General features: G+C 46.8%; 1 protein-coding gene across 2 annotated transcripts; it reads right to left on the bottom strand.

Moving 5' to 3' along the window:
* Positions 1-518: 518 nt before the first annotated feature.
* HNRNPM (heterogeneous nuclear ribonucleoprotein M) lies at positions 519-25,344 on the bottom strand. 2 transcript variants are annotated; one of them, XM_033136499.1, is made up of 16 exons: positions 25,198-25,344; positions 23,553-23,725; positions 19,489-19,541; positions 18,663-18,670; positions 18,450-18,543; positions 17,901-18,101; positions 15,533-15,686; positions 13,988-14,037; positions 13,380-13,440; positions 11,302-11,403; positions 8,424-8,468; positions 7,975-8,049; positions 5,023-5,121; positions 3,162-3,943; positions 2,752-2,803; positions 519-763 (listed from the first exon to the last, which is right to left on the bottom strand). In XM_033136499.1, exons 1-16 carry the CDS (start codon positions 25,329-25,331, stop codon positions 600-602), a joined length of 2,247 nt encoding a protein of 748 aa, XP_032992390.1. In that variant the 5' UTR covers positions 25,332-25,344; the 3' UTR covers positions 519-599. The 2 variants fall into 2 exon arrangements, with proteins under 2 accessions (XP_032992390.1, XP_032992391.1); XM_033136500.1 differs by lacking the exons at positions 19,489-19,541; positions 25,198-25,344 and having other exon boundaries at positions 23,553-23,686.

The raw sequence follows: 25,344 nt of genomic DNA, 5'->3' as shown, positions 1-25,344 counted from the left end.
AAAATGCATAGTGACAAACAACACAGGACTCTTTGTAAGCCACAAGAGAACACTTTTAATATAGACATCGACTTCATACAAGACATGTGGTTTTGGTTTGACTCATTGTCTAGTTGTACATTTTCCAAGGGGAAAAAAACCTAAAAAAACTTTTCAGACATTCACAGAAGTTTCCAGGTGGAATATTTCCCTTAGGAGAAACAGATACAGAGTTATCAGCACTACTTGCCTTCTTCAGAGGGTATTTCCAAAGGGTTTCTCTAACCAGGGAAAGGGTGGGAGCAAGAATTGATAGCCACCCACCACTGGCGTTTATTTACCAAAGACATAGTGTAAAAATTCAACGAGGCGACGCCACTACATAGAACCAGATTGTGCATGTTAAGACAGTTTCAATTCAAAAACAAAAACCCAGGACAGTAAAATGGGAAAAAACTTATTTTTAAAAAAGGAACTAAAATTACTCCAGAAAGCAACTGAGTTGTCTTACCATCTTCACATCCAATATTTTTTTTAAAAAAAAAATCCCAACAAGAAAGTACAAACCCCAAGCGCTCTCCCTTCGTATTTAAAAACGCCCCTGGCCAAAAAAACAAAACTTAGGCATTCCTGTCAATCCGTACGTCTATCTCCCTGCCACGAAGCTGGATCCCGTTCATCATACGGCAGGCTCTTTCGGCGACTTCCGGGGATTCAAATCGGACCACGCCGCACCCTTTGGACTTGCCGTTCTCCATTTTGATGTCTGCATACATGACATGGCCTGTAGGAGAAGACTTGGCTTTAGCCCGGGCTCTGTCCTCCTTTCTCAACCTTTTAGCACTGCATTCCTTATCAGTTATAGCTCCGCCTTATCCATTTCTGTACTGCTTCCATGTTATATTGATACTGGCTCTCGTAGGAACGCCTTAAGTCTGAGAGCTGGTCTGGAAGTCTGGAGCAGCAGAGAGATGCTGGCAGGTAGGCCACTCGGCTTTTTATTAGAGGTACCCAAATGATTTCCTCAAACGCTCAAGCTGTGCGGCTACAAACCTGAAGCTCTGTGTCGTAGCATCTGCTTTGCATGGGGAATGTATCAGGTTTGATCTCCAGGTAGAGCTTGGAAAGAATTCATGCCTCAAAACCCCAGAGAGCCGCTGTCAGTCGGTGTAGACCAGGGTTTCCCCAAACTTGGGCCTCCAGCTGTTTTTGAACTACAATTCCCAACAGCCCTGACCATGGGTTCTGCTAGCTACGGATCAGGGGTGTTGTAGTCCCAACAACAGCTGGAGACCCAAGTTTGAGAAACCCTGTTGTAGACAATACTGAGTGCCAAAAACAAACCCCTGTGTTGCAATGAGAACCAATCACAGAAACAAAGACACAACACGTAGGTCAGGGGTCAGCAAACTTTTTCAGCAGGGGGCCGGTCCACTGTCCCTCAGACCTTGTGGGGGGCCAGACTATATTTTGGAAAAAAATATATGAACGAATTCCTATGCCCCCCAAATAACCCAGAGATGCATTTTAAATAAAAGGACACATTCTACTCATGTAAAAACACGCCGATTCCCGGACCGTCCATGGGCCGCATTTAGAAGGAATTGAGCTGCATTTGGCCCCTGGGCCTTAGTTTGGGGACCCCTGACATAGGCCAATAATTGTTAGAGCATATATAATGGAATAATGATATCATTCAAAAAGTAGAAATAAATCTTATTAGCCTACGTGTTGTGTCTATATTTCTGTGATGTACAGGTGAAACTCGAAAAACTAGAGTATTGTGGAAAGGTTCATTTCTTTCAGTAATTCAACTGAAAAGGTGAAACTAATATATGAGATAAACTCATGACATGCAAAGCGAGATATGTCAAGCCTTTATTTGTTATAATTGTGATGATTATGGCGTGCAGCTGATGAGAACCCCAAATTAACAACTTCAACTTTGGGGTTTTCATCAGCTGTACGCCATAATCATCACAATTATAACAAGCAAAGGCTTGACATATCTCGCTTTTCATGTCATGAGCCTATCTCATATATTCAACTCCAGTAGCTAATGAAAACAATTGCTTACATAAATGGACTTTTCCACGATATTCTAATTTTTTGAGCTTCACAATAGAGGGAGGTGGACTCTGTGCAAGGCAGCTGTGCGGACAAACTTAATCAGCAACCCCCATGCTGTGTAAAAGTTTTTAGCCAAAGTCTAACCCTTTGCCCCCTGGAAATGGGAGAGCCAAGCCTTCAACGATGGGGGAAGGAAGTGGCAAATCCCTCTGCCCCAACCTATGCTAGATCTTACGGCAGCCAGGAGGAGATCTACCCTCACTCAGGGGCGCCAGGCAACCATCCCGCCCCCAGAAGGCGCCTCTTGGCCCCGAGTGCCTTCTCCCAACAAGAGAACAGGCACCGCTATAGGGATAAGCCTGACCACTGCATCTTCCCCGCCTGCTTCATCAGAACATTCAGCCGAAAGAAAGAGGACTGTCCATCTTCCGGCTGACTGGATGCTTCTCCCGATTTAGTCAGTTCAAAATCTACAAGAGATCTCTTCTCAGAGGACAATGCATCTGCCACACAGCCTGCTCTAGGAACTCAGCAGGAAAGAACTGGGAATTGGAGGGGTCTCCCTGCCACTTGGGAGGGGGGGCGTGCCCAATCTAATCCTGCCTAATAGAGCAACATGGGAGGGGCAACCCAGCCCACCCAACGATCCTCTCCCCCCTGGAGAATAGCTCTCCCGTGTCTTTTGGGAATTAAGCTACTCACCACACTCATTGAACTTGTCTTTCAGCATTTTCCACGTGAAATCAAAAGGAAGCTAGGAAGAAGAGAGAGAAAGTAGTAGTCAGAATCATCGTCACAGGGCCCCCCCCAACAACCACCCACCAGGGGGAATAAATGCACAACCACCCACCAGAAGTCAGGAACCACCCCCCTGCTAGGAAACTCAAAATGCTTTCCTACCACGATGCAGAAATTTCCACCCAAGACCTGCGCTACATCCAGCCACGCAACCTATTGAGGTTCGAGCCTATGAAAACTTCCCTGCAAGCTCAGTTCTGATTTCTGACAGGGGACGGGGTGTGGTGTAGGGTACTGGGCAGAGGGAGGAAAATCTACTTGGAGCAGCAGCCCAAAGCTGAACCCAGTGGCTTGCCATCTTGCCCCTTACTCACATTTCTCACAAAAATCTGGCAAGCCTTCCTGGCTACACCGGCGGCAGCGGCAGGTCCTCCGGTCCCGAGGGCGCCAGCGAAGCTCCCGGCGGCAAAGTTCCCCCTGTCCATCTCCATCGTCCTCTCAAAGGTGTTCCCCATGGCGAGCCCCATCCTGTCTAGCCCTGCCCCCATGGCGGGCCCCATCCTGTCCATGTTGGTTGCGGCAGCCCCCATGCGGTCCAGCCCCATCCTGTCCATGTTGCTGGCCGCGATGCGGTCCAGCCCTATCCTGTCGATGGAGGCTGCCCCCATGCGGTCCAGCCCCGCGGGCATCCTGTCCATCACGGGGCCCATTCCTGCGGGCCCCATCCCCGCAGGGACCATGCGGTCCATGCCCAGGCCCATCCTTTCTATGCCGGAGCTCATGCGGTCCACGCCGGCGCCCATGGTTGTGCCGACGCGGTCCATGGCGGAGCCCATGCGGTCAATGCCAAACCCTAGCCCTGTGCCCATCCTCTCCATCCCTGTCCCCATGCGGTCTATCCCGGAGCCCATGCGGTCCATGTTGGACGCCAAGTGGTCTATCCCAAGGGGAGCCATCCGGTCCATGCCAGAGCCCATCCTGTCCACGCCGGAGCCCATGCGGTCCAGCACCAGCCCCATCCTGTCCATCTCGGAGCCCACTCTTTCTATGCCATGCCCCATGCCCGAGGGGAGCCTATCGATGCCTGTGGCCATGCGGTCGAGGCCAGGGGCCATGCGGTCGATCGTGGGGATGCTGGCCCCGCCTCCACCGCCACCTGCAAGAGAGAAAGAGGAAAGGAGACACATCAGCAGAGGAAAGTCAGGAACACGCACTCTAGAAAGGGGAAACTCAAGAGAAAGACTCAAGCACAATTAGTGTAATTTAAACATTGGCTTTAATTGCATTAACAGGTTCACCCACAGCCGCTTCTCCCAGCAGATTATGGACTCTGAGGTTTGCCTCCTTCCAGGCCCGCAGCCCCATTTTTAAATAAATTTCCTATTTTACACCCCTTTTGTGACGTATGTATGATGTATCTGGGGGGTGGTCTTGGGTTATTCATTTTAACAACCTTAAAGATACAGGTGGGTAGCCGTGTTGGTCTGCCATAGTCAAAAAAAAAATAAAATAAAAAAAATCTTTCCAGTAGCACCTTAGAGACCAACTAAGTTTGTTCTTGGTATGAGCTTTCGTCTCAGTGTATCTGAAGAAGTGTGCATGCACACGAAAGCTCTTACCAAGAACAAACTTAGTTGGTCTCTAAGGTGCTACTGGAAAGAATTTTCTATTTTATTTTGTTTTAACCTTAAAGATAGCAATGACTTCCCTTCTCCTATTATCAAGTGTACACAATTCCCCCCCCCCCAGGTATTCAAAAAACATTTGCCAATCTTCTTTAAACATGTTCTTCTTGTTCTCTATGTTAGGTCCACAAGCTGCGCATATTCCATCAGTTTAAGTTGCCATTCTTCTTTAGCTTGGACCTCGCTCGTTTTCCGATTTTGGGCTAACGAAACACGAGCCACCGTAGTCGCATACACAAACACCCTTTTTGACACCTGGGGATTTCAGTCTGAATTCTCCCTAACAAAAAGGACTCTGCAACCCTATTTCTCTGCCAGGCCCTGACTTGCTTCATCACTGGCTCACATTTTTGAACAAAAATCAGTGAGGTGTGCATTATGGAGGGTAGCTGGGCGGGGAACTGACCTGGTTACCCTAATCGCCATCTGAAAACGCCCTTTCAAAGAAAGAGGGGGAAGCTGTCAGTGGCTGCTTTGCTGAGCACACAAAAGATCCAAGCCTAAGAAGGGTTTGTCAGAGTTGGGAAGACACCGAGTGGGCCACACTTACCCATCCCTCTGTCCAGAGTGTCTCCAAAGCTACGAGGCATCCCCATTTCGTTCCTCGGGAAGTCTCTTTCAAACCCACCTCCGATCGCACGGTCCATTTCTGGAAACGAAGAGCAGTTTTTAGTCCTCTGCCAGGAGAGCGGAAAACACAAAGCCAACAGAGAAAGAAAACGCAGCTTCCCAGTGTACGCTGACTGGCAGCGGCTTCCCAGAGTTTCAGGCGGGGGACATTTCCAGCCCTTACTGGAGACAACAGGGATTGTTATATGCATGCAAAGGGAGCGCTCTTGAATCCTGGAACTCAAGTCGGCAGAGCACGAGGCTCTTGATCTCAACATCCACGTTGGGTGAAAGATTCCTGCACTGCAGGGGGTTGGACGAGATGACCCTTGTGATCCCTTCCAATTCAACAATTCTATGATTCTTCTACCAAGCTACAACCCACCCCCAAAAACGAGCCCAGGGAAAAATTGCCTGGTACCAACACTCATCTTTTTGGCACCCAGCAAAGGCATTTCTATTCTCTCAGGCTTTGGGGCCCAATTTATTGTGTTGTGCCAGGTAGGTGAGAATTGGTTGCCATTTCTATGTTCAGGCATATGTGGGGGAGAGCATTTTTTCCCCATTTGATTATTGTGGATGAGCACTTTTATCTGTTGCATTGCTTTTAAATGATTAAACTTGTGGCAAATTGTATTATTGTGTTTTTACACTGCTGTTAAGTGGCACCAACACTTTTTTCTTTTGCAGCAAGTGATGAATAAGCACACAATAAATAGTCTGTAGGAGAGGCGTTAACGGCCTGCTCCTTTTTGTTTGTTTGTTATGTATTTCGTGTTCTCGTTTTGTATGTTGCATAAGCCATCCTGTGGTCTTCGGATTAACAGCAGCATACAGATTTAATTATTTTTTTAACAAACAGTAATAAAAGCGCCCGGTAAAATAGGCCTGCTAGATGGAATTCAAAATCTACCATGGCCAGTCATGCTTCAAGCAAGAGCTCTCTTCTGTTGTCATCTGGCATTCAAAAGCATTCAGCTGGACCACCTATCAGCCCTAGTCAAAACACTCAGTGTCCATGAATAACACGAGTCACAGCCCATCAGCATTTGGAGGGCCCCCACAGGCCCCTCATATCCCTGTCAAGACTAGGTGAAGGAGAGACGGTCAGAATCAAAGGTTTCAAGAACCTCAGAATAGATATTCTGAAAATCTTGTGTGTTTCCTTCTATCAGTCCACAATAGAAAGTGTTCTCTCATTGTTGTAAGAATTTTAAGGTATTTTATGTATATATAATAATTGTTATTAATGTACCAAAACAAATAAGGCCACATGTCTGAAAAACAAGCCTCACTCCATTTTGACTCCCAACTGACCAAGTATTTCTTTGTCTCAGGAACAAAGGGGGGGTTGCCCCTCCAGCTACTCAGCAGCCCTCTGCCTGAGTGATAATCTCTGGCATCCTGATACCTGAGTGCCAGACAAAAGGGTGTGATTCACTTGGCTGGGATATAAGGAAATGTAAATATATTTTGTTTCACTTGATGGGTTTTGAAGGAGGGCAAGAGGAGACATGGGGGCAGGGTCCAAGATGCTCAGATCACTGTTACCAGACCCTCCCAATTTTTGATGTAATTCTGATGTATGGAGGGGTGGTCTTGAGCTGGAGGGGGGCAATTTCAAAAGTCTATATAGGAGCTTGCGCGCCTTTGTTCGTGGTCTTTTGCTTGCAAGACACCCTGCTGCAGCAGTTTCTAATAAAAGGCTATCGCCTTGCTTTGGGACATTCTGTATCATCTCTATTTATTCATAAGTGCTCTTGAAAGGAGGGGAGCCCTACTAAGGCTCTCCCCCGGGTTCGTGGACTCCCTTCTGGGGTTGAACCTAATTTTTATAACATCATACAGTGTGGTATGCTGGTTTGACAGCCATGGACAGAAAGTCCCTACAGAGGGTGGTGAAGACAGCACAAGACATCATGGGCTTTCCCGAGTCCGCTAGGCATCATCGCAGGAGACTGTTGCCTCAGAAGAGCGAGGAACATTCTCAGGGATGACTCACAACCTGGCCCGCTTGGGCAGGAGATACAGAAGCATGTTAAGCCACACCAACAGGTTCAAGAACAGTTTCTACCCGTGGGCCGTGAGGCTGCTGAATGGAAGACAGCAACACTGCAGCTGGCATTCAGGGTTGGGGTTGTACGACAGCACATAGAGTGTAAGAAGGACTGAGAGATTGTGGGGGAGAGGGGGGTTTGTTTAATCTCACTGTAAACATGTAGTACAGTGACAATAAAGTATTTCTATTTCTTCCTGAAATAAGTATATAGATGGCACTTAACACCTGAAAAATTAGCCAAAATATATAAATTAAAGTCAGGTAAGTGTTGGAAGTGCCAGGAGAAAGTTGGTAATTACTTTCACTGTTGGTGGACCTGTGTCAAAATTTAAAAAGCATTGGAATATGGTATATGAAAAAATGAAAAACATGTTAGAAATCACCTTTAAAAAAACACCAGAGACAATGTTATTGAGTTTGGTACAGGAGGAAATACAAGAAGATAGAAGTACATAAAGATATTTTGTAATAAACTTGAATTATTAAATAAAGCATAGACAAGAACTTTAGTAGGAGACACGAAGAAGAACTTTAGGAAGCCATTTTATTTTAACTTTTTCCCCCCTGTCTTTTTTGAGTTCTATTTTTACTTGATTGTGTAATTGTATGTAATGATGTGGTTGTGTAATTGTCTTTTGTAATTGTGTAGACTGTGTTTGTATTATTATTTGTATTATCTTAAAGAAATTTCAATAAAACTTGTTTTTAAAATTTAAAAAAATAAAAAATAAAGTATTTCTATTTCTATTTCTATTTCTGTATCTGTATCATTCTCCTTCCCAAGCCCTATTAAGCGCAAAGCAGTTTATGAAGATCAGAAATCTTCTGTCTCACCGCTCATCCTGCTCAGATTCATCCCAGAAGGGAAACGGCCCAGATTCTCCATTCCGCTGAAAGGCCCTTCCATCCCTGAACAACAACAATAAAAAAACAACAATGAGCAAGTTCCCAATCCCTCATGCCTTGCCAGCTAACCCATCAGTAGGATTTGAGAAGGCACCAGGCTCAGATTTCAAGAGCTCCAATGGCTCCTTTGTTTTCAGACATTAGCGGTATGAAAGGCTTGGGACTTTTGAGCTTTCCATCAGGTCAAGCCAACCACTGTTTGACCTACTCTGGAAATGCAGTGTATGAACACATTAAATAGAAGTGTTGCAGGGGTGGCTTGGGAATATGCAAGGCAGAGGAACCTGCTTTGAGGTGAGGGTCGCATTATGTATCACCAGGACTCCACTGCAATCCTGCCACCGTACACCAGTTCTGGCCCCCGTTCCCCTACTTACCTCCCATTTTGTTCATTCCAAAGCCCAAGCCTTCTATGCCCATTCCTAAAAATGTGGGAAGAGAACAGACAAGACGAGTAGAAATTAGAACCTATGACAGCGTTAAGATTCAGAGGACTGATCCACCTGATCTGGTATTGTCTGCTGTGGAGTTTAAGGTTCCAGACAGAGAGAGCAGTCTTTTCCCGGCTGCATAATCCTTTCACTGGAGACATAAACCTTCCCTAGTCTAGCATACCATTTCCCACTGATTATTCTTGGAAAGAGGACATGAAGATTAACAGTCGCTGGGGCAACTCAGTCATATGGGTGGGGTAAAAATAATAAAATTGTTATTAGTACTGCCAGTTACTGGTATTTGGGGGCAGACTGCCTCTTGCTCCTACAGTCACCATGCCAAGCAGTCACAGGTAACTGTTCTCCACAATGTGCTGGGTCTCCCTTCCCTTTTTAAGGGAAGGGCCATTGCCACTCCTGTGGAAGTGGATCATCGAAGTGCCGTATGAAGGAAATCAAAATCATTTCCAGCGTGTTGCCGGACAGCAGGGATGCAGACGGTTGCTTGCTCTCGATTTAGGCTCAGGCACTCTCTCTTTACTCCCGAGACAAAACTTGTTTGGGACAAACAAGGCGGCGCTGAGAGTTCTCAAACAAGAGACAGAGCTTTCAGCTCCATCAGCCTTCTTCCATATCAGAAGATGCTGGATGACAACTCCCTTTGTCCTTTTCCACTGGCCACGCTGGTTAGGTCTGGTAGGAGCTGAGAGTCTAAACACACCTGAAAGGCCAACTTCCCCCTATATCTGCCATATGGGGAAGAGCAGATTTAGCCCAATGGGGTGCTCTTCGGACGCTGCTGGATTACCGCCCAAAACCAGTTTGAAGCCCATATAGTGATAAATGTTTCATAATTTTTGACCTGGCAATAGACCGTGAATCGTGATGTGTGTGTGCGATGCAAAAATCACAATGCGGAAGAAACTGTGAAGCAGGGTGGATAAAAATCAATGATTTTTTTAAAAAAAACAAACCGATTTTTTTAAAAATAAAATGCTTTTTGAGGAAAATATCTTACCATCCAAAGGTTATTCAATCATGAAATAAACATTAGTTTTTTTAATTATGTAGAATAAAGCTGTGTATGTTTAATTTTTTTGGTAAATAAATTCCATTAATCCATTCACAATGTCATTTATGCTCTTCCAGAGGTTTTTGTAAAAATTTTGGGCAGTTTCTCTGCCTACAATATATTATCACAGATGCTTGGTTTACTTTTGCAGTTCTCAAAACTGAATTTGACTCAGCAGAGATCACATGCCTCTTCTTCACAGCAAAAATGTTATAACATGAACAGAGTTGAGAAAAAGACCTTAATCCTATTGTTCTACAAACCTATGAATACAGAATCAACCCCTTCAGTGTTAAGTTTCAAGAAGTTGTGAATAGAATAGAAACAATATTTTTCCGATTGTTTGGAGTGGAATGGATCTAATAAAGCTATTTAAATTGCTATTATTAAGGTAATGATTATTTTTCTCCTTCCTAAGTACAACAGAAAAGTTGTCCAAATATGAATAATTAACCTATTAAACTGGGGATAAAAAAACTAATATGAAAAGTTGTTATTCTAAAAATCTTCATCTACTTGCATATTCAAGTTATACCAGGAAGAATTAGTCTTTATGTAGAAAACTGTGATTTAAATCAAGCTTTACTGACTAGTGATTTAAATCAAATCTACCCTACTGTGAAGCCAGCTGTCAGGGGAACTCCTTCCCTTAGATGTTGCTCATGATTAACGACAAGCCTCTAGGTAAGCTAAAACTATTTATTGTCTATAATGGAATTACAGAGTCTCTGCAGCCATGACTGCTCAGTCAGAATCAGTCCCTCGGAGTGGCGGGCTTTGCCGCCCGTGCCAACACAACCGACGGCTCGGCACTCTAAAATGACGTCTAAGTTTCCTCCTCTCCCCCCTTGGCTCATTTCCCTGTCTGAGACTAACGGTGCTAGGTCTCTGCCCTGTCATCCCGAGGCTTCTCACCTCTCCCTCTTCCAGGGACATTTCCTGATGAGGGCTGGGGGAGGAAGATGAATCTGTGGAGATTATAGGTTGCTGTTCTCTACAGCCCACTGACCCCCCCCCCTTCCCTGGAGGAATCACTATCTCTTCTCCCAGCTCCCACTAGCTCCTCTCTCTCTCTCTCTCTCCCTGCTTCTCCCGAGTAGTCCCTCTATCCCTGACACCAGCCAATGCCTCTACATAGCTCCACCCTTATTTCAGACATTGTGATGTATTAATATATTGTTCAGCTGGCGATATGTCACCAAGTTTGAAAACCAGCTCCATCCTTATTTCAGACACTGGGATAGACCAGCGCAGAAATCATGGGATCCATTGTGATGTATTAATATACTGTTTAGCTGGCGATATGTCACCAAGTTTGAAAACCAGCTCCATCCTTATTTCAGACACTGGGATAGACCAGCGCAGAAATCATGAGATCCATTGTGATGTATTAATATACTGTTTAGCTCAGTGTGCCGCGAGATGTTGCCTGGTGTGCCGTGGGAAAAATTGAAAAATTCGAAAGAGAATTACTTTATATATAGTCAATATAGGCACAGAGTAAAAATTTTAAACATTTTCTAATGGTGGTATGCCTCGTGATTTTTTTCATGAAACAAGTGTGCCTTTGCCCAAAAAAGGTTGAAAAACACTGGTTTAGCTGGCGATATGTCACCAAGTTTGAAAACCAGCTCCATCCTTATTTCAGACACCGGGATAGACCAGCGCAGAAATCATGAGATCCAGAAACATGACACAACGCTAGAGGAGACAGGAAAGGAAAGAGCCCGGCCCCAGTTCCTCGCTCACCTCCGGGTCCCAGGTTGCCCATACCCAAACCCTTGTTCAAATGGTTTGCATCAATAGGTATTCCTCCTGGCCCCAGTCCCATGCCAATGCCTCCGAGTCCATCTGCCAAAGAAGAGAGATTGGAAAAACCAGCTGTCAGTATCAGTGCGTATTCACCCCCTCCCTGGAGAAGGCAGGCTAGCTCCTTCCTTGCTGCCGTTCCGCTGGCACATGAAAAGCTTCTTGTTCAATGGGCTTTTGGTAACTGACCGCTTTAAATGAAAGGGCTGGTGCCGTGCTGTTTTTATTCTAACTACTGGTAGAAAAAAAGAATAATAAATAAAAATAATAGAGCCAGTGTGGTGTAGTGGTTAAGAGCGGTAGACTCGCAATCTGGGGAAGCGGGTTTGCGCCTCCGCTCCTCCACATGCAGCTGCTGGGTGACCTTGGGCTAGTCACACTTCTCGGGTCAGATGATCAGGTTGTGTGCAATGTGTGTGGGGGGAGTTTTGCTTTTTTGACCCTCCCTGATGCAACTGTGCATCCTATAATAAGATTTTTCCTCCTTTCGCAGATAAAAATAAGGTTTCCTGATCCCAAAGATGGTTAATGGCGTTTGGCTTTCCGGTAGCTCCAGATTTCCTGGAGCTGAATCACAATTGGGTGTAGGGTTCAGCCAAACCTGGCAGTAAAAGGGCCCATTTAATATTAATAATAATAATAATAATATTGGAGAGCCAGTGTGGTATAGTGGTTAAGAGCGATAGACTTGTAATCTGGTGAACCAGGTTCGCTTCCCCGTTCCTCCACATGCAGCTGCTGGGTGACCTTGGGCCAGTCACACTTCTCTGAAGTCTCTCCGCCCCACTCACCTTGCAGAGTGTTTGTTGTGGGGGAGGAAGGGAAAGGAGAATGTGAGCCGCTTTGAGACTCCTTCGGGTAGTGAAAAGCGGGATATCAAATCCAAACTCTTCTTCTACTGGTATGTTTTAAACAGCTTTTATATAGCTTTATGTGTTTCTTGATTATGGTTTTTCTACATTTTAAGCCAGGGGTAGGCAACCTAAGGCCCGTGGGCCGGATGCAGCCCAATCGCCTTCTCAATCCAGCGCGCGGATGGTCCAGGAATCAGCATGTTTTTACATGAGTGGAATGTGTCCTTTTATTTAAAATGCCACCTCTGGGTTATTTGTGGGGCACAGGAATTTGTTCATTCCCACCCCACCCCACCCCCCATATATTCTGGCCCACCTCATGGTCTGAGGGACGGTGGACCGGCCCACGGCTGAAAAAGGATGCTGGTTCCTACATTACAGGATATGTGTAAGTGGGGATTTTGCTGAGCTCATGGCAGAAACTCCTATGTATGCGTGCCAGAAATGGAGGGGGAGACTAGGAATCTGGAACGTGACGGGGAGGCAGTGAGGAGGAAGAGGAGGACACAAGGAGAGGGAGAGTGTCAGGGTTGAGCCAGACGAGGAGGAGTGGTGGCAAGCCCCCCCCACCCACCCCGGAAGAATCTGGGGAAATGGAGGAGTTCATACCTGGAGAAGACTGGTGGCGGCACTCCTCAGAAGAGGAAGAATCAGACAGGGAAGTGGAAAGACCTGAACATGAGGAGGAAGAAGTCGTCTTTCCACTTCCCCGATTCTTCCTCTTCTCAGGAGTGCCGCCACCAGTATTCTCCAGGTATGAACTCCTCCATTTCCCCAGATTCTTCCGTGGGTGCAGCCTTGCCGGGGGGGGGGGGGCTTGCAACCACTCCTCCTCGTCCGGCTCAACCCTGACAGAGGGAGAGAGAGAGAATGCAGGAATATATGGTCAGCAAGTTAATAAAAGGATAGCCCTCCCCTAGGGCTCCCGTGACCATACTAATCTTAACGTGCCCAGACAGCACGGCCTACTGACCATCAGAATTTAACTTTCCCGATGGGGAAGTATTTTCAGCAGAAGAGCAGGCAAATTTCCCTTGAAAATACATTCCAGTTTCCCCGATGACAAGAGCGCACTGTTCCACCAGGCAGGTGTGCAAGCTACTTCTCGCGTTGTGGCACAACACAGCCGTTTCGCCTTGTGTATCCTTTTGTGGAGATACTTACGAGGAAGCTGCTGGGGCCGCTCCGGAGGGAAGAAGTCCCCTTTCGGCAAGGCTCGCTCGTCCTGAAATATTAGGTGCCAAGATCAAAGACAAAGCCAAACGCAGCAGAAACTTGACTGCGGCATTCAATTTTTTTACCCAACGGTTGAACGCCCTTCCACCAAATGAAAAACAGATAAAACAGACTTTTGAAGGCAGCCCTGTATAGGGAATCTATTAATGTTTAATGTTTTCTTTTTCTATTTTACTGGATTGCAGGGCTGGGAGATACATTGTCTGAAACCCATTTGAAGTCCGTATCGTGGTATCAGCTTCGTTATTTTTGACCTGGCAATATACTGTGAATCGTGGTGCGTGCGCGCATGTGCGTGCTAAACACAAATCATGACGCGCGCAAACACAAAAAGTGAAACCAGCCAATGCCTCTAACATAGTTCCACCCTTATTTCAGACATTGTTATGTATCGATATATTGTGAGGCTTAGCCGGTGAAATATTGCGATGTTGAAAGCCGGTATCACCCAGCCCTAGCTGGAAGCTGTGTCTGGGGCGCATACATACTATATATATGTGCATGGCATATAAATATTAAATTATTATTAAACTTACCATCTTCACATGCATTGGCCTATCAAACAGCAGCTGCCCATTGAACATGGCTGTGATTCGGGTCAAGGAGCGTACGTCATTGATTAGCCCAACAAGGCCCTGAAGAGATGGCCCCTGCAAGCGTTTTGTTTCGTCTGACCACATCCACCTCCTTCTCCAACAGCTGCCCAAGCATGACACTTGAACCATGAGTCTACCGCCAGAGGCCATCAACCTTTCTGGGGCCCATGGGCACCCTCTCCTCTGGGCACTTATCTCCTACATCCCCCCACCCATCTACTGTACACTGCTCCAGGTCTGGGTCAAAGTCAGATCCACTGGAATCAAAATGAAAGCTCTTGAATTTGCATGATGGAGCTCCCAAAAAACCACAATCACATTAAAGCTTACATTGGAATATTGCAGGGGTTGTTTTTTTTAAGGCTGATGCATGCCTGCACCCTAAAGTTCAAATTTTGTGGAACTGCCTTCAGGCTGAATTCAAACAGGCCCTCTCCCTTCAGGTGCCTGGTGAAAGCCTTTTAATTTTCAGCAGGCATTTTAAGGAAGGCTTTCTGGTTAATTTTAAGTCTCTCTTTTGTAACACCACAGCACACAGCTGAGAAACTATGGTGTTAAGTGGTATGCAGAAATAAATAAACGGAACCACCAATAATCACTGAAGACATCTATGGACACCGAAGTCATCTGTGATTTTGAGAGCACCTCTTGAAAAAAAATTATGGGTATCTGTGTCTCATGTCATGTTTTTGCACCACAACAATATTGAGAAATGCTAGGTCTATGATTATGATGATTCAGAAAACAGAGGCACAGAATTTCATGGTGGAGTAGTGTAAAGACTGAAAAATATATGAAATTTTAAATAAATCAGTTTTACAATGTACACACCTAACTCTTCCTCAATACTTCAGCCACAGGTGGAGGGTCACATGGCAAAATCCTGAACCAAGTCTAAAATGATTCCTTGCATGTAGAAAGCTAGCACGTCAGCGGAGGTTCTAGCCAAGAGATGGAGAACTTGTGGCCTGCCACGTATTATCAGATTTCAACTCTCATCAGCCTATAGGGGGCAGGGATGATGGAAGGCTTCATCTCCTGTACCCATAGCTAACCTCAGCTTCTCTTTGACATGTTAAGTTTTTTTTCTACAGAGAAGATTGTGAGGTCCCACCCCATGTACAGCAACAGTGAACACTGTGAGCCTCAAACAACCAGTCCAAAAAGAGATTCCCACCTCAAATGCTGCTTGTATGAACTAGCCCTTAGATCAGGGCTTCCCAAACTTGGGCCCCTAGCTGTTTTTGGACTACAACTCCCATCATCACTAGGTAGCAGGACCTGTGGTCAAAAATGATGGGGAAGTTGTAGTCTAAAAACAGCTAGGGACCCAAGTTTGGGAAACCCAGCTTTGTTAAGGTTGGGACAGAGGTGAATTACCAGCATCTCCACCCCAAAGCCCATAGATTATTCCCTGGATGTATGTGCAGGAATTCTGCAAATTGTGCCCCCCTCGACTATCACCCCACCCCCAGAAAAAGATACAAATGGCCTGAACAGCTTCAATAGCCTGCTCAAAGGTCACTGTGCCGATGCCCCGGCTCTTGCCGTCTTTGTCTTCCAGAATGTCTGCCCGGACCACTACGCCGGCCATGCTGAACACCTCCTTCAGCTTCTTCCAGCCAACTTTGTAATCCAGCTGAAGGAGGCGAGGAAGAACGGTTTAGTATTTGTACGAAGAAAATGCATTTTACAAAGAACAGGTTGCATCGGGCGAAAAGGAAACCTATGTAATGTAATGTGACCGCTGCAAATCTCGCGACTCCAATTAAGCTCACAGAAATGCTGAATCCGTTGCCTTGACCGTTTGTCAACTCCCTGTAAAAGTGAGCACCTACAGGTGAAACTCGAAAAATTAGAATATCGTGGAAAAGCCCATTTATGTAAGAAATTGTTTTCATTAGCTACTGGAGTTGAATATATGAGATAGACTCATGACATGCAAAGCGATATATGTCAAGCCTTTGCTTGTTATAATTGTGATGGTTATGGCGCACAGCTGATGAAAACCCCAAAGTTGAGCTTGTGAATTTGGGGTTCTCATCAGCTGTACGCCATAATCATCACAATTATAACAAAGTTACAGGTGGGTAGCCGTGTTGGTCTGCCATAGTCTGTGTATCTGAAGAAGTGTGCATGCACACGAAAGCTCATACCAGCAACTAACTCAGTTGGTCTCTAAGGTGCTACTAGAAAGAATTTTCGATTTTGTTTTAATTATAACAAACAAAGGCTTGACATATCTCGCTTTGCATGTCATGAGTCTATCTCATATATTAGTTTCAACTTTTAAGTTGAATTACTGAAAGAAATGAACCTTTCCATGATATTCTGATTTTTTGAGTTTCACCTGTATATGTCTGAGGTAGTGATAGGGTGGGGGCTGGCTGGTTGTTTTGTTGAGCATGGAGACACTGTGTCTGGGAGGAGCTGGTGAGGACAGAGAAGCTATAATTAAAGGAGTTTTAGAAGCAAGAAGCAAGAAGACCCTCTCTTGGGGCTCAAGGGAGAGAAAAACATTGTAAAGTGGTACCTCTGGTCGTGAACGGGATCCGTTCCAGAGGTCTGGACGCATCCTGAGGAATTCGCAACCAGAGGTGCTGCTTCTGCACACGGTGCATAGAGCACTTTTGCACATGCGGCAAAACCCAGACCACTGGTCCCATTAGCTAGGGATGATGGGAATTGTAGTCCCAAACATCTGGAGGGCCGGAGTTTGCCTATGCCTGACATAAAGGACCAGCTCTCAAGCAGCATTTTTACTGCATTAAATTAAGAGTTGACTGAGCTGAAAGTTAACCCATTAGTTGGAAGTGTCCCCTGGGCACAAAATTAAAGACACACCTTCCCACACCTCACCCTGCCTTTCATATGGAGTGGACAATGGTGCTTTTGAGAATCAGAAGAGCTCTCTGTTCCCACACTTTGTTATGGTGATATATTATTGTTAACAAGGGGGTCCTGATGTGTCCCTTTCCAGCATACTCCATTCCTTCCCCCCAGTCAGAATGCCATTAGGGTTTTTTTCCCCTCTCTCGCTCTTTCCTCTCTCCCATTCTGATGCGTTTTCCCTAAAGGCATTTTAGAGGATCTCACAAGCCAGGAATGTCAAACAGTGGATGGTGCTGTTTTGGAGGCATAAGGATCCAAACATGAAAAAGGCCGTGTAGGGATAAAGTGTTTGCTTGCTTTTTCCTCTATCCTCCCCATCCCTTCTTTCTTTTATGCTGTATCTGTACAGCAGTACCTTGCTTTGTGACCGGGATCTGTTCCGGAGCCCCGGTAGCTGGCCGAAAAGGACGCTGGACAAAGCGCCGCGTCGGCACACATGCGCAGAGCGGTTTGCACTTCTGCGCATGTGGAAAACCCGGAAGTAACCTGTTCCAGTACTTCCAGATTTGCTGCGGACGTTTGATGGAGCGGGCGCTCAACGAGGCAGATGGTAGATAAGGTACCAGTGTACACCACTAAGCAAATGCTAGGTGCTTTTTTTTATTTAAAAAAACTATCAGTAGGGGTGTGGGGGGTTCAGTGCAAGACCTCTTCCGCCCCTCACCATCACACTGCCTTTTGGGCACGAAGCAAAGCAGAGGAAGGGATAAGAAAAAACACTCAAAATACCCTGCTTCATACAGGCAAAGGCATGTTAAGATGTTCAGCTACTCTGATGCCAGCGCTAGAACCTTTCCCAAGCAAATGCAAGATGCAAAAATTTCAAGAAGCCGCCCCCCCCGCCCGAGGACTGCGAAATCACCAGGCTCCTTAAGGGAGAAAGCCCGAGAATACGCTACCAAGGTTTGGCAACGCTGATGACATGGCGCACAAGCAAAGACAAGACAAAGGGGCCACTCACATTGGCCACAAAGACCGTGCTCCCAAGCCTGCCTGCCTGCAGGGCATGAATGATCTCGTTGGGGATGTTGGGGTTATTGAGGATGCTGGGAGGGATGTTGATCATCCCGGGGCCGCCGGGACCAGGGCCAATCCCCATCCCGCCACCAGATGCAGCCATGGCCTTCTGCACGGCTCTCCTCACATGCTCTCCATCAGGATCCTAGGACAGAAAGGGAGGGGAGGAGGGTTAGGCAAGCTCTCATCCTGCAGAGCAGGCAGAAAGCCAACTGTCTTATGAAAGCTAGACACCAGGGAAGCAGTCGTGCTCAACCTTCATGCTGGTAGGATGACTTCCGGTGTAGGTAAGAGCACCGAATCATGTGAGACCTGGCATGGGAAAGTGATACAGCCCAGACGCAGGTTGCTCAGTCCTTATGAGAACTATCCTGAGGCACCGGAATTCTTTTTTTCAGGGGGACGGACGGACAACCCCCCCCCATTACATTGTTTTATGGAACCGAGCCAGGGCAGGGGAAGAGACAGGCAGCTGCAGCCTCCACAGGCTCACCTCCTTCACTTTCAAGGGCCGCCCGCTGAGGCTGTGCTTGTTGAGAACCTCCACAGCCTTCTTCATGCTCTCTTCCATCTTGAACTCAACAACACTGCAGGGGGGGGGGAAAGAAAAAAGAAACCCAAACAGAATCACAAAGGGCTCCCGGATTTCACACACACCCTCCCATTCCCTGCCCAGTTGCTACAAGGAAGTGTTTCAGCTACTTACGCACATCCCTTTCGACGTGGAAATTTCATGTCAGGCAGAGAGGAGCACAGTGCAGAGTGGGAAGGAAAACGAACAGGTCAGTAAAGAGCCAAAGGTATTTGAAAAGGATACGTGTTTGTCTTTACAGTCGTTAAGGTCAAGATTCTGCTGTTTTAACAAACGGCAGAATTGTTTACCTGCATCCTAGAAGCTACATGGCTAGGGTTGACGCAAAAGGAGTAATGATATGCAGACCAGGCTCCCAACTTCTCTCAGAGACGTCACTCTTCGAGCTCCTACTTGCCTCTAGGACATCCAACCTCTAGCCACTCTACCCCCAGAAGGAATCAGCCTTCAGGGAAGATTCTGAAACTACCTTCCACTGAACTGAAAAGCAATGGACGCCTGCAACAGCTATCTTCATTTTTTTACATTTAGACACAGACGACTGCCATGGAGTCCTGACATTTAGGCAACCTCTCTCCCTTCCACAACGAGCTTACAAAGGTCAGCAACGAGAACCACGAGAAACATTTAAGCTAAGGATTTGGACGTTCATGTACCAGTAAAGAAAGTACACAAGGACCCATGCGTAAGTCACACAGCCAAACACCAAAGGAGGGCAGCAGAGGGTTGCTGCTGGGTCTAACATGCCCCATGTCCACCTCCTCCCCCCACCACACCAAGCAGCTCTGGGGGCAGCGCCGACGATAAAACCATACACACTACGCATCCCAAGTTCATTTGGTTCCACACCGTTAACAGTTACATTATTTTATTTTTTTAAATCATTACTTTTCGGTCATGTAGTAAAAATCCACGGAAGAAATTCTCTCGTGAGACTTACCCTTGACTTTCCTTCAGCGTCCATTAAGAGCTCCACGTATGTTACCTCACCAACTACAAATGAGATTCCAGACGGTACATAGACCAAGGGAGAAAGCCAAGAAAACAAGGGGGGTTTAGAACAATCGTCAACAACCTTATATGGAGCCTCTGCCTTATTAAAAGCCCAGGAACACTCCACATTTGCTAGTCCACCGCAACTTGGCGTTACAGGCGTGCGATATGTATTAAACCAGAGTCGAACACATTTCCTTGATTTCCTCGTGCTAGGTTACCAGGCCTTCCAGTTTCCATCAGGTTTTGATGCCCGTTCATCTCTGGGGAATGAGACGAGAGACGGAAACCTCGCATGGGCTATTGTCACCCTCTTTAGCCAAACCCTTGAAACTAATTAACGCTTCAGAATATTAAGAAGGGCCCTGCTGGATCTAGTCCAGCACCCTGTTCCCAGGGAGGCCAACCAGACAGGTGCCTATGGAACACAAACAGAGCCACTCTCCCCACAATAGTGGAGGCAGCCTTCAGGCTTATTATAGTACCTGTTGGCAGCCTGATCCTCTGTTAACTTGTCTAACCTTCTTTTAAAGGCACCCAAGTCGGTGGCGATCACTGCCTCTCACAGGAGGAAATTTAGCGTGTATCTGAAGAAGTGTGCATGCACACGAAAGCTCATACCAAGAACAAACTTAGCTGGTCTCTAAGGTGCTACTGGAAGGAATTTTTATTTTTATTATTTTGTTTTGACTATGGCAGACCAACACGGCTACCTACCTGTAACAGGAGGAAATTTAATAGCTTAACCACCTGTGAGGAAGCCCTTTCTTTTGTCTGTCCTGAAATCTTCCGACATTAAGCTTCACTGGATTACTCCTAATTGTAGTGTTATGAGACAGGGAGAAAACATTTTCTATATCCATTTTCTCCGCACAATGCATCATTTTAGCCACTTCTATCTTGCCCCCTTACTTGCCTTTTCTCTATATTGGAAAGCCCCTTCCCCATGGGGGAGTTTAGAGTCTATTTAACAGAAGGCCAGGTTGGTTTTCTCTACTCCCAAGTTGCCCCCGGAAAAAAATTCAGGATTCTATTTATGCCATGTGGCTCCTGTCTGCCCTGCTTCCGAAACTTCAATTTATAGGCACCTCCTCCTTTTCCTCAAAGGATCTACAGATAGTGCAAAAGGGTTTGCACTTCAACCTGACTTCTCTCATCCAACTAGTACAGGGGTCCCCATAATTACCGGACCTCGGGCTGCTTCCTCCAGCACCGATCACACAGCGGGCTGGAGGGCGGGGGAGCACGCCCCGCCACGCTATTTTCGGTCGACAGAGCGACGGAACACCGTAAATAGCTTGTGCGCGTGCGCATGGGCCTCCGCAGACCCGGAAGTGCGCCAGAAATGATGTTTGCGCATGTGCACAAGGTATTTCCAGCGCTCCGCTGACCCGAAAGTGGGCAGCCGTGCCGGTAAGAGTGGGCGGCGGGGGTTGCCGGGGGACAGATAAATGAGCCCCTTGGGCCGCATCCGGGTCGCGGGCCTTAGTCTGGGGACCCCTGAACTGGTACAACACACTAGCCCTTCCCACTTCCACATTTCTTTCTCCACAGAGAAATGAGCAGATGCGAGTTTTACAATACAGATTTTGCTCCGCGTTTCTTTTCAGCAGTCGAAAAAACCTGCAGTTCTGGTTTCTGCCATTTGCTGCTGCTCCCACTGAGTCTGGGTTAAAATAAGCATCGTGGGGGGCGGAGGGAAATCCTACACTTTATGCTAGAAAGCATGTAATCTACTTAAATTATTGGGCTGAACTTCACAGCCCAAAACCCATTCCTCCCAAACACTGTCCTAAGAGAGAGGCCTGAAACAGGTCCCATCCCACAAGGTGTTTAAGTCTAGACCACTTCACTTTGCCAAAGCTCTTCTGAGCCAATTCTGGGTCAGCGTTTGAAAGTAGCCAGGCAACAGTCGCATCTTGCGACTGGCAAACGGGCCTTTTACGACTGAATGGAGCTGTCCAGGCACCACTTTTGGTGCCTAGCATCTCCACCTGCCTGCCCTGGTGAATAATCCCGTTCCCAGGAGCTCCTAGATTTGGTATCTCCTTGCTCTATGTACTGATTTAGGTGGAGGAATATCAAGAACACTGGCATAAAGTTAAATAAAATAAAAAAGGATGACATACCACACACCTGTAACGTTAAGTTTCACCAACAAGTGATAAAACTGAAATGACTTCACCGAGAGGAGGACACCATTAAAAACATTTCAAAAAGAGGCATCCAAAACACACCAGGTGAGATCTGAACAGACCACAACACTTAAAAGTCTTCTAAACCATACTTACTGGCACCAAAAATGCCTCTGGATAGTTGCTATTATTAAGGGCTTTATACATCCCATGGTTGTTAAGTGATGGAGCAGCAGTCTGTCACCTCAGTTTAGCTGCTGCTCCTAAACCTGAACCTGGGGGCCCTGTAATTCTTACATACAAAAAACCCAGAATGCTAACCGTTTTTTGAGCCACATTCCTAGTTCTTGGAACTATGGTGACTTGCATCGAGAGTAATTAATTTGGACTGCCTTAAGCAATCGTTTTTGGTGAATGGGGCTTGGGGGGGGAGGGGAAGCAGCTTTAAGTGATGCCAGATTAATCAACTCTGGGCTGCAGTCACAAAACCCAAGAACGCTCTCGTCTGTACATAACACACTAAGCTATCTGCAGAGAGAATGAAGAAGATTTCTCTTTTTTTTTCCTCCCGGGATCACCTGCCAGGATAAGCATCTGAGCAGAGCAACAAGAGGAAAAGCAGTCCCACGTTAAGATTTTGGCGTCCACGCGAGCTGAAGGAAAGGCCGAAACACACAAGCTCAGCGTAGGGCTTGCTGCAGTGGGACACATCTATGAACACACACGTTCCTATTCACCAATATTTCACGCACGGCGTAGATCAGTAACTGTCACGTTCCAAAGCGGCGTTCCATTCAATGTATCGAAACCATAGAGGACCGGACAGTTAGCCTGTAAATCCACCATCTGTTGAAAGCTACTGAGATCTCTGGGGTACCAACACGCACCACACTGAGTGTTGACATGTTACGTGTGAATACACACCCCTAACAGGGTTGTGCATGTAATCCCCATTTGCCTCAAGGGAACCTTCCCTGCACTTCCTTAGGCTCATAAGCACGTTAGCCATCGTTCTCCACTTTAAGCCACAGGGACCCTAAGCTTCAAAGCACGTGACCCAAATTTATTTCCCAATTTATAATGCGTTTCCAGAGATGCCCTCCAGGAGGATGGATTCCCCCCCCCCTTATTTCCCACCTAAATATTTGCACTGTAGCTCATTATTCGGCTGCGAACAGATTATAGTTTGGTTCCAATTCTGTGATGACTTTTTGTATGAAAAATATGACTGCCCGGAGGGGGGAGGTTCTTTATTTGAAACGTGGTGGAATCACTTCCTTTGGCCAAATTTCCCTCAGAACTGCAAATCTTTGTAAGGATTTAGGTTGACAAAGCTATGACCAGTGTGGAAGAGCCAATCAAGTCACCCTTTTGCAAGACGAAAAGGGAACGGTGGGGGGGGGGAGCAACCCATCCTCCTTTGGAGTTCACTCTTAAATTGTCCTGGATATTCAACAACAAAAGCAAGATTGCATCAACCAGGAGGAAGGCTGCTTTCCTCCTCCTCAGCAGCAAAACGTGTCCAGACCCATGAAAGGCTTCAAAAGCATTTCCAATAATTGAAGGGTAAAAAAAAGCTCACACCAGGCCCTTGATGATAGAAGTCTCGCCTCTTCCGAGGGAATGCAAAGACTCTTGCTCTGAAGCCTTCTAGACAATGCCAAACACCTGCACACACAGGAAGCGTCCTGTGAGGGCACAGCAGCTAGCATGCACCATCAGGAGAGCCTGTCCTCAAAAAAAAACCTTGCTTCTTCAACATAGCTACAGCTACCCAGAATCACCTCTGGCACGCTCCCAGCTTCAGAAGGAGGAAAAATTAACGCCATGGGGAAGAGCGCAACGTTGCAGCTCAGGCATACGCAGAGCTGTTTACCTTTCTCTTTGACTAGATCTTTGAGGTACTGCCACTTCACATCGAAGGGGATGTTGGTAATGAAGGCTCGGTATCTTCTCGAAGGGCTGGCATAGGGCTCAAAGCGACTCCCTCCTCCACGCTTGGCACTTTTCTCCTTCCTTTTCTCGTTCTGGCTTGGCCGTTCGCCTTCACTGAAAAAGGAAGAAAAGAGGCCTACAGTTAAGGTACTTTATTAGTTACCCAGCTCAAACCCTTCCAGCATTTAGCACCCAAAGCCAAAAATAAAATTGGGCGGTGGGGTACACACACACACTATATTAGTACAGTGGTATCTCTGGTTGCGAATGCGATCCATTCCGGAGGTCCGGCCGAATCACAAGGTTTTCGCAACCCAAGGAGAAGTGGTGGACTGCTTCTGCGCCTGCGGCGAAACCCTTCTGGGTTTGCCGTTTTAGCAACCTGAAGTTTACGTTACCCGAGGTGCTGCTGTATATATACTAATGCAGGCATGTCCAACAGGTAGATCGTGATCTACCAGTAGATCACTGGACGTCTGTGGTATATCACTGGTAGATCAGTGGCTCCCTCCAAAGAAGCTAAAAAAACTTTGGCTCCTCTAAAAAAAGCTCAACATCTTTGCCCTACACCCCTAAAATGACATGAACCACCAAAAATACGGCTTTCCTTCCTAAAAAAAAAAAAAAGGCTCAATGTCGCTTTCCTCTTCCCTAAAGAAGCTCAACAACTTTTGCATGAACCCCCCAAAACAGGGCTTTCCTTCCTAAAAAAGGCTCAACAACTTTGACCTGAACCCCCCAAAAGGGGGTAGATCACTGCCAGTTTTTAACTCTGTGAGTAGATCACAGTCTCTTGGAAGTTGGCGACCGCTGTACTAATGTTAGCTGTGAGTCCTGGGAAACGTGCTCCCTGCCTGAGGTGGTCCCCAGCAGAAATTTGACTGTGTTGCTTCTCTCCTGCCTGCCAGGATACCTGATAATGCCTTATGTGATTGCCTTTTCTGGGTAGCCTGGCCATTCATTCCTTGGAGATGGGAAATACTTAGTTCCTGGATCTGTTACACATATTGAGACAAGTGTGCTTAACAGATTACTTGCCAGGCTGTATTTACAGGGAGCTGTAAGCGCCTACAGTCCAAAGTCAACTGGAAAAAGCTTTTCCCATTTCCTTCCTCCTTGCAGGGAGATATTTGAGGTCAATTTGGGAGAGTCAAAATGGCTTCAGGATTGTTCCCCCGCTCTATTTCAGACACGTGGTTAATATACTTATGAATGCGTTTGCCTTGTATAATTGCGAGTTCCTATAACAATGTTATTTTTTAACGGAAAAGCGCAACGACTTCTCTGCTAAGACCCATACGTCTTGGCCTCTCCCCCCCCCCATTTCTCTCTCCTTTTCCTTTCGCGGATTGGGGGGGGGGCGAAACCAAGCCAGGCCCTTCGCTTCCAGGCGGGCCCGACTAGATGGCCCTCGGGGTCCCCCCCTTACGGTTCCACTTCAGCCGAGTGGCAGAGACAACAGAATTGGGGGGGAACTCCTCCGTTCCCGGATGTGGTGCGTCCACCCCGTGAGGAAAGGCAAATGCCCCTTTTTATCCCTTTCCTGAGGCGCTCCTCAACCGGCCCGCCGCCTTCTCCACACGTACCTCTTGGGGACGCCATCCCCGACGCCGTTGCCAGCCCCGTTGGCCGCCGCCATCCCTCCTCCGGACAAGGCCCCGGCCTCCGCCATCTTGGCGCCGCCCTCCGAAACCGCCGCCGCCACAGCCGCCGCCGCCATTTTCTGCTCCTTC

This window comes from Lacerta agilis, chromosome 18 (genome assembly GCF_009819535.1).
Source record: "Lacerta agilis isolate rLacAgi1 chromosome 18, rLacAgi1.pri, whole genome shotgun sequence".
NCBI classification, from domain to species: Eukaryota; Metazoa; Chordata; class Lepidosauria; order Squamata; family Lacertidae; genus Lacerta; species Lacerta agilis.
The sequence above is the reverse complement of the archived record's forward strand: the minus strand, read 5'-3'. Positions and strand labels throughout refer to the sequence as shown.

What these genes read in the sequence shown, in the direction of transcription:
- HNRNPM (XM_033136499.1), bottom strand. Translation starts at nt 25,331, where the DNA reads ATGGCGGCGGCGGCTGTGGCGGCGGCGGTTTCGGAGGGCGGCGCCAAG. An exon ending in GGGGATGGCGTCCCCAAGAG is followed by an intron (nt 23,726 to 25,197) that starts GTACGTGTGGAG and finishes TTCCTTTTTCAG; the next exon opens with TGAAGGCGAACGGCCAAGCC. An exon ending in GCGGCCCCAGCAGCTTCCTC is followed by an intron (nt 11,404 to 13,379) that starts GTAAGTATCTCC and finishes CTTCTTTGGCAG; the next exon opens with ATGGACTCGGAGGCATTGGC.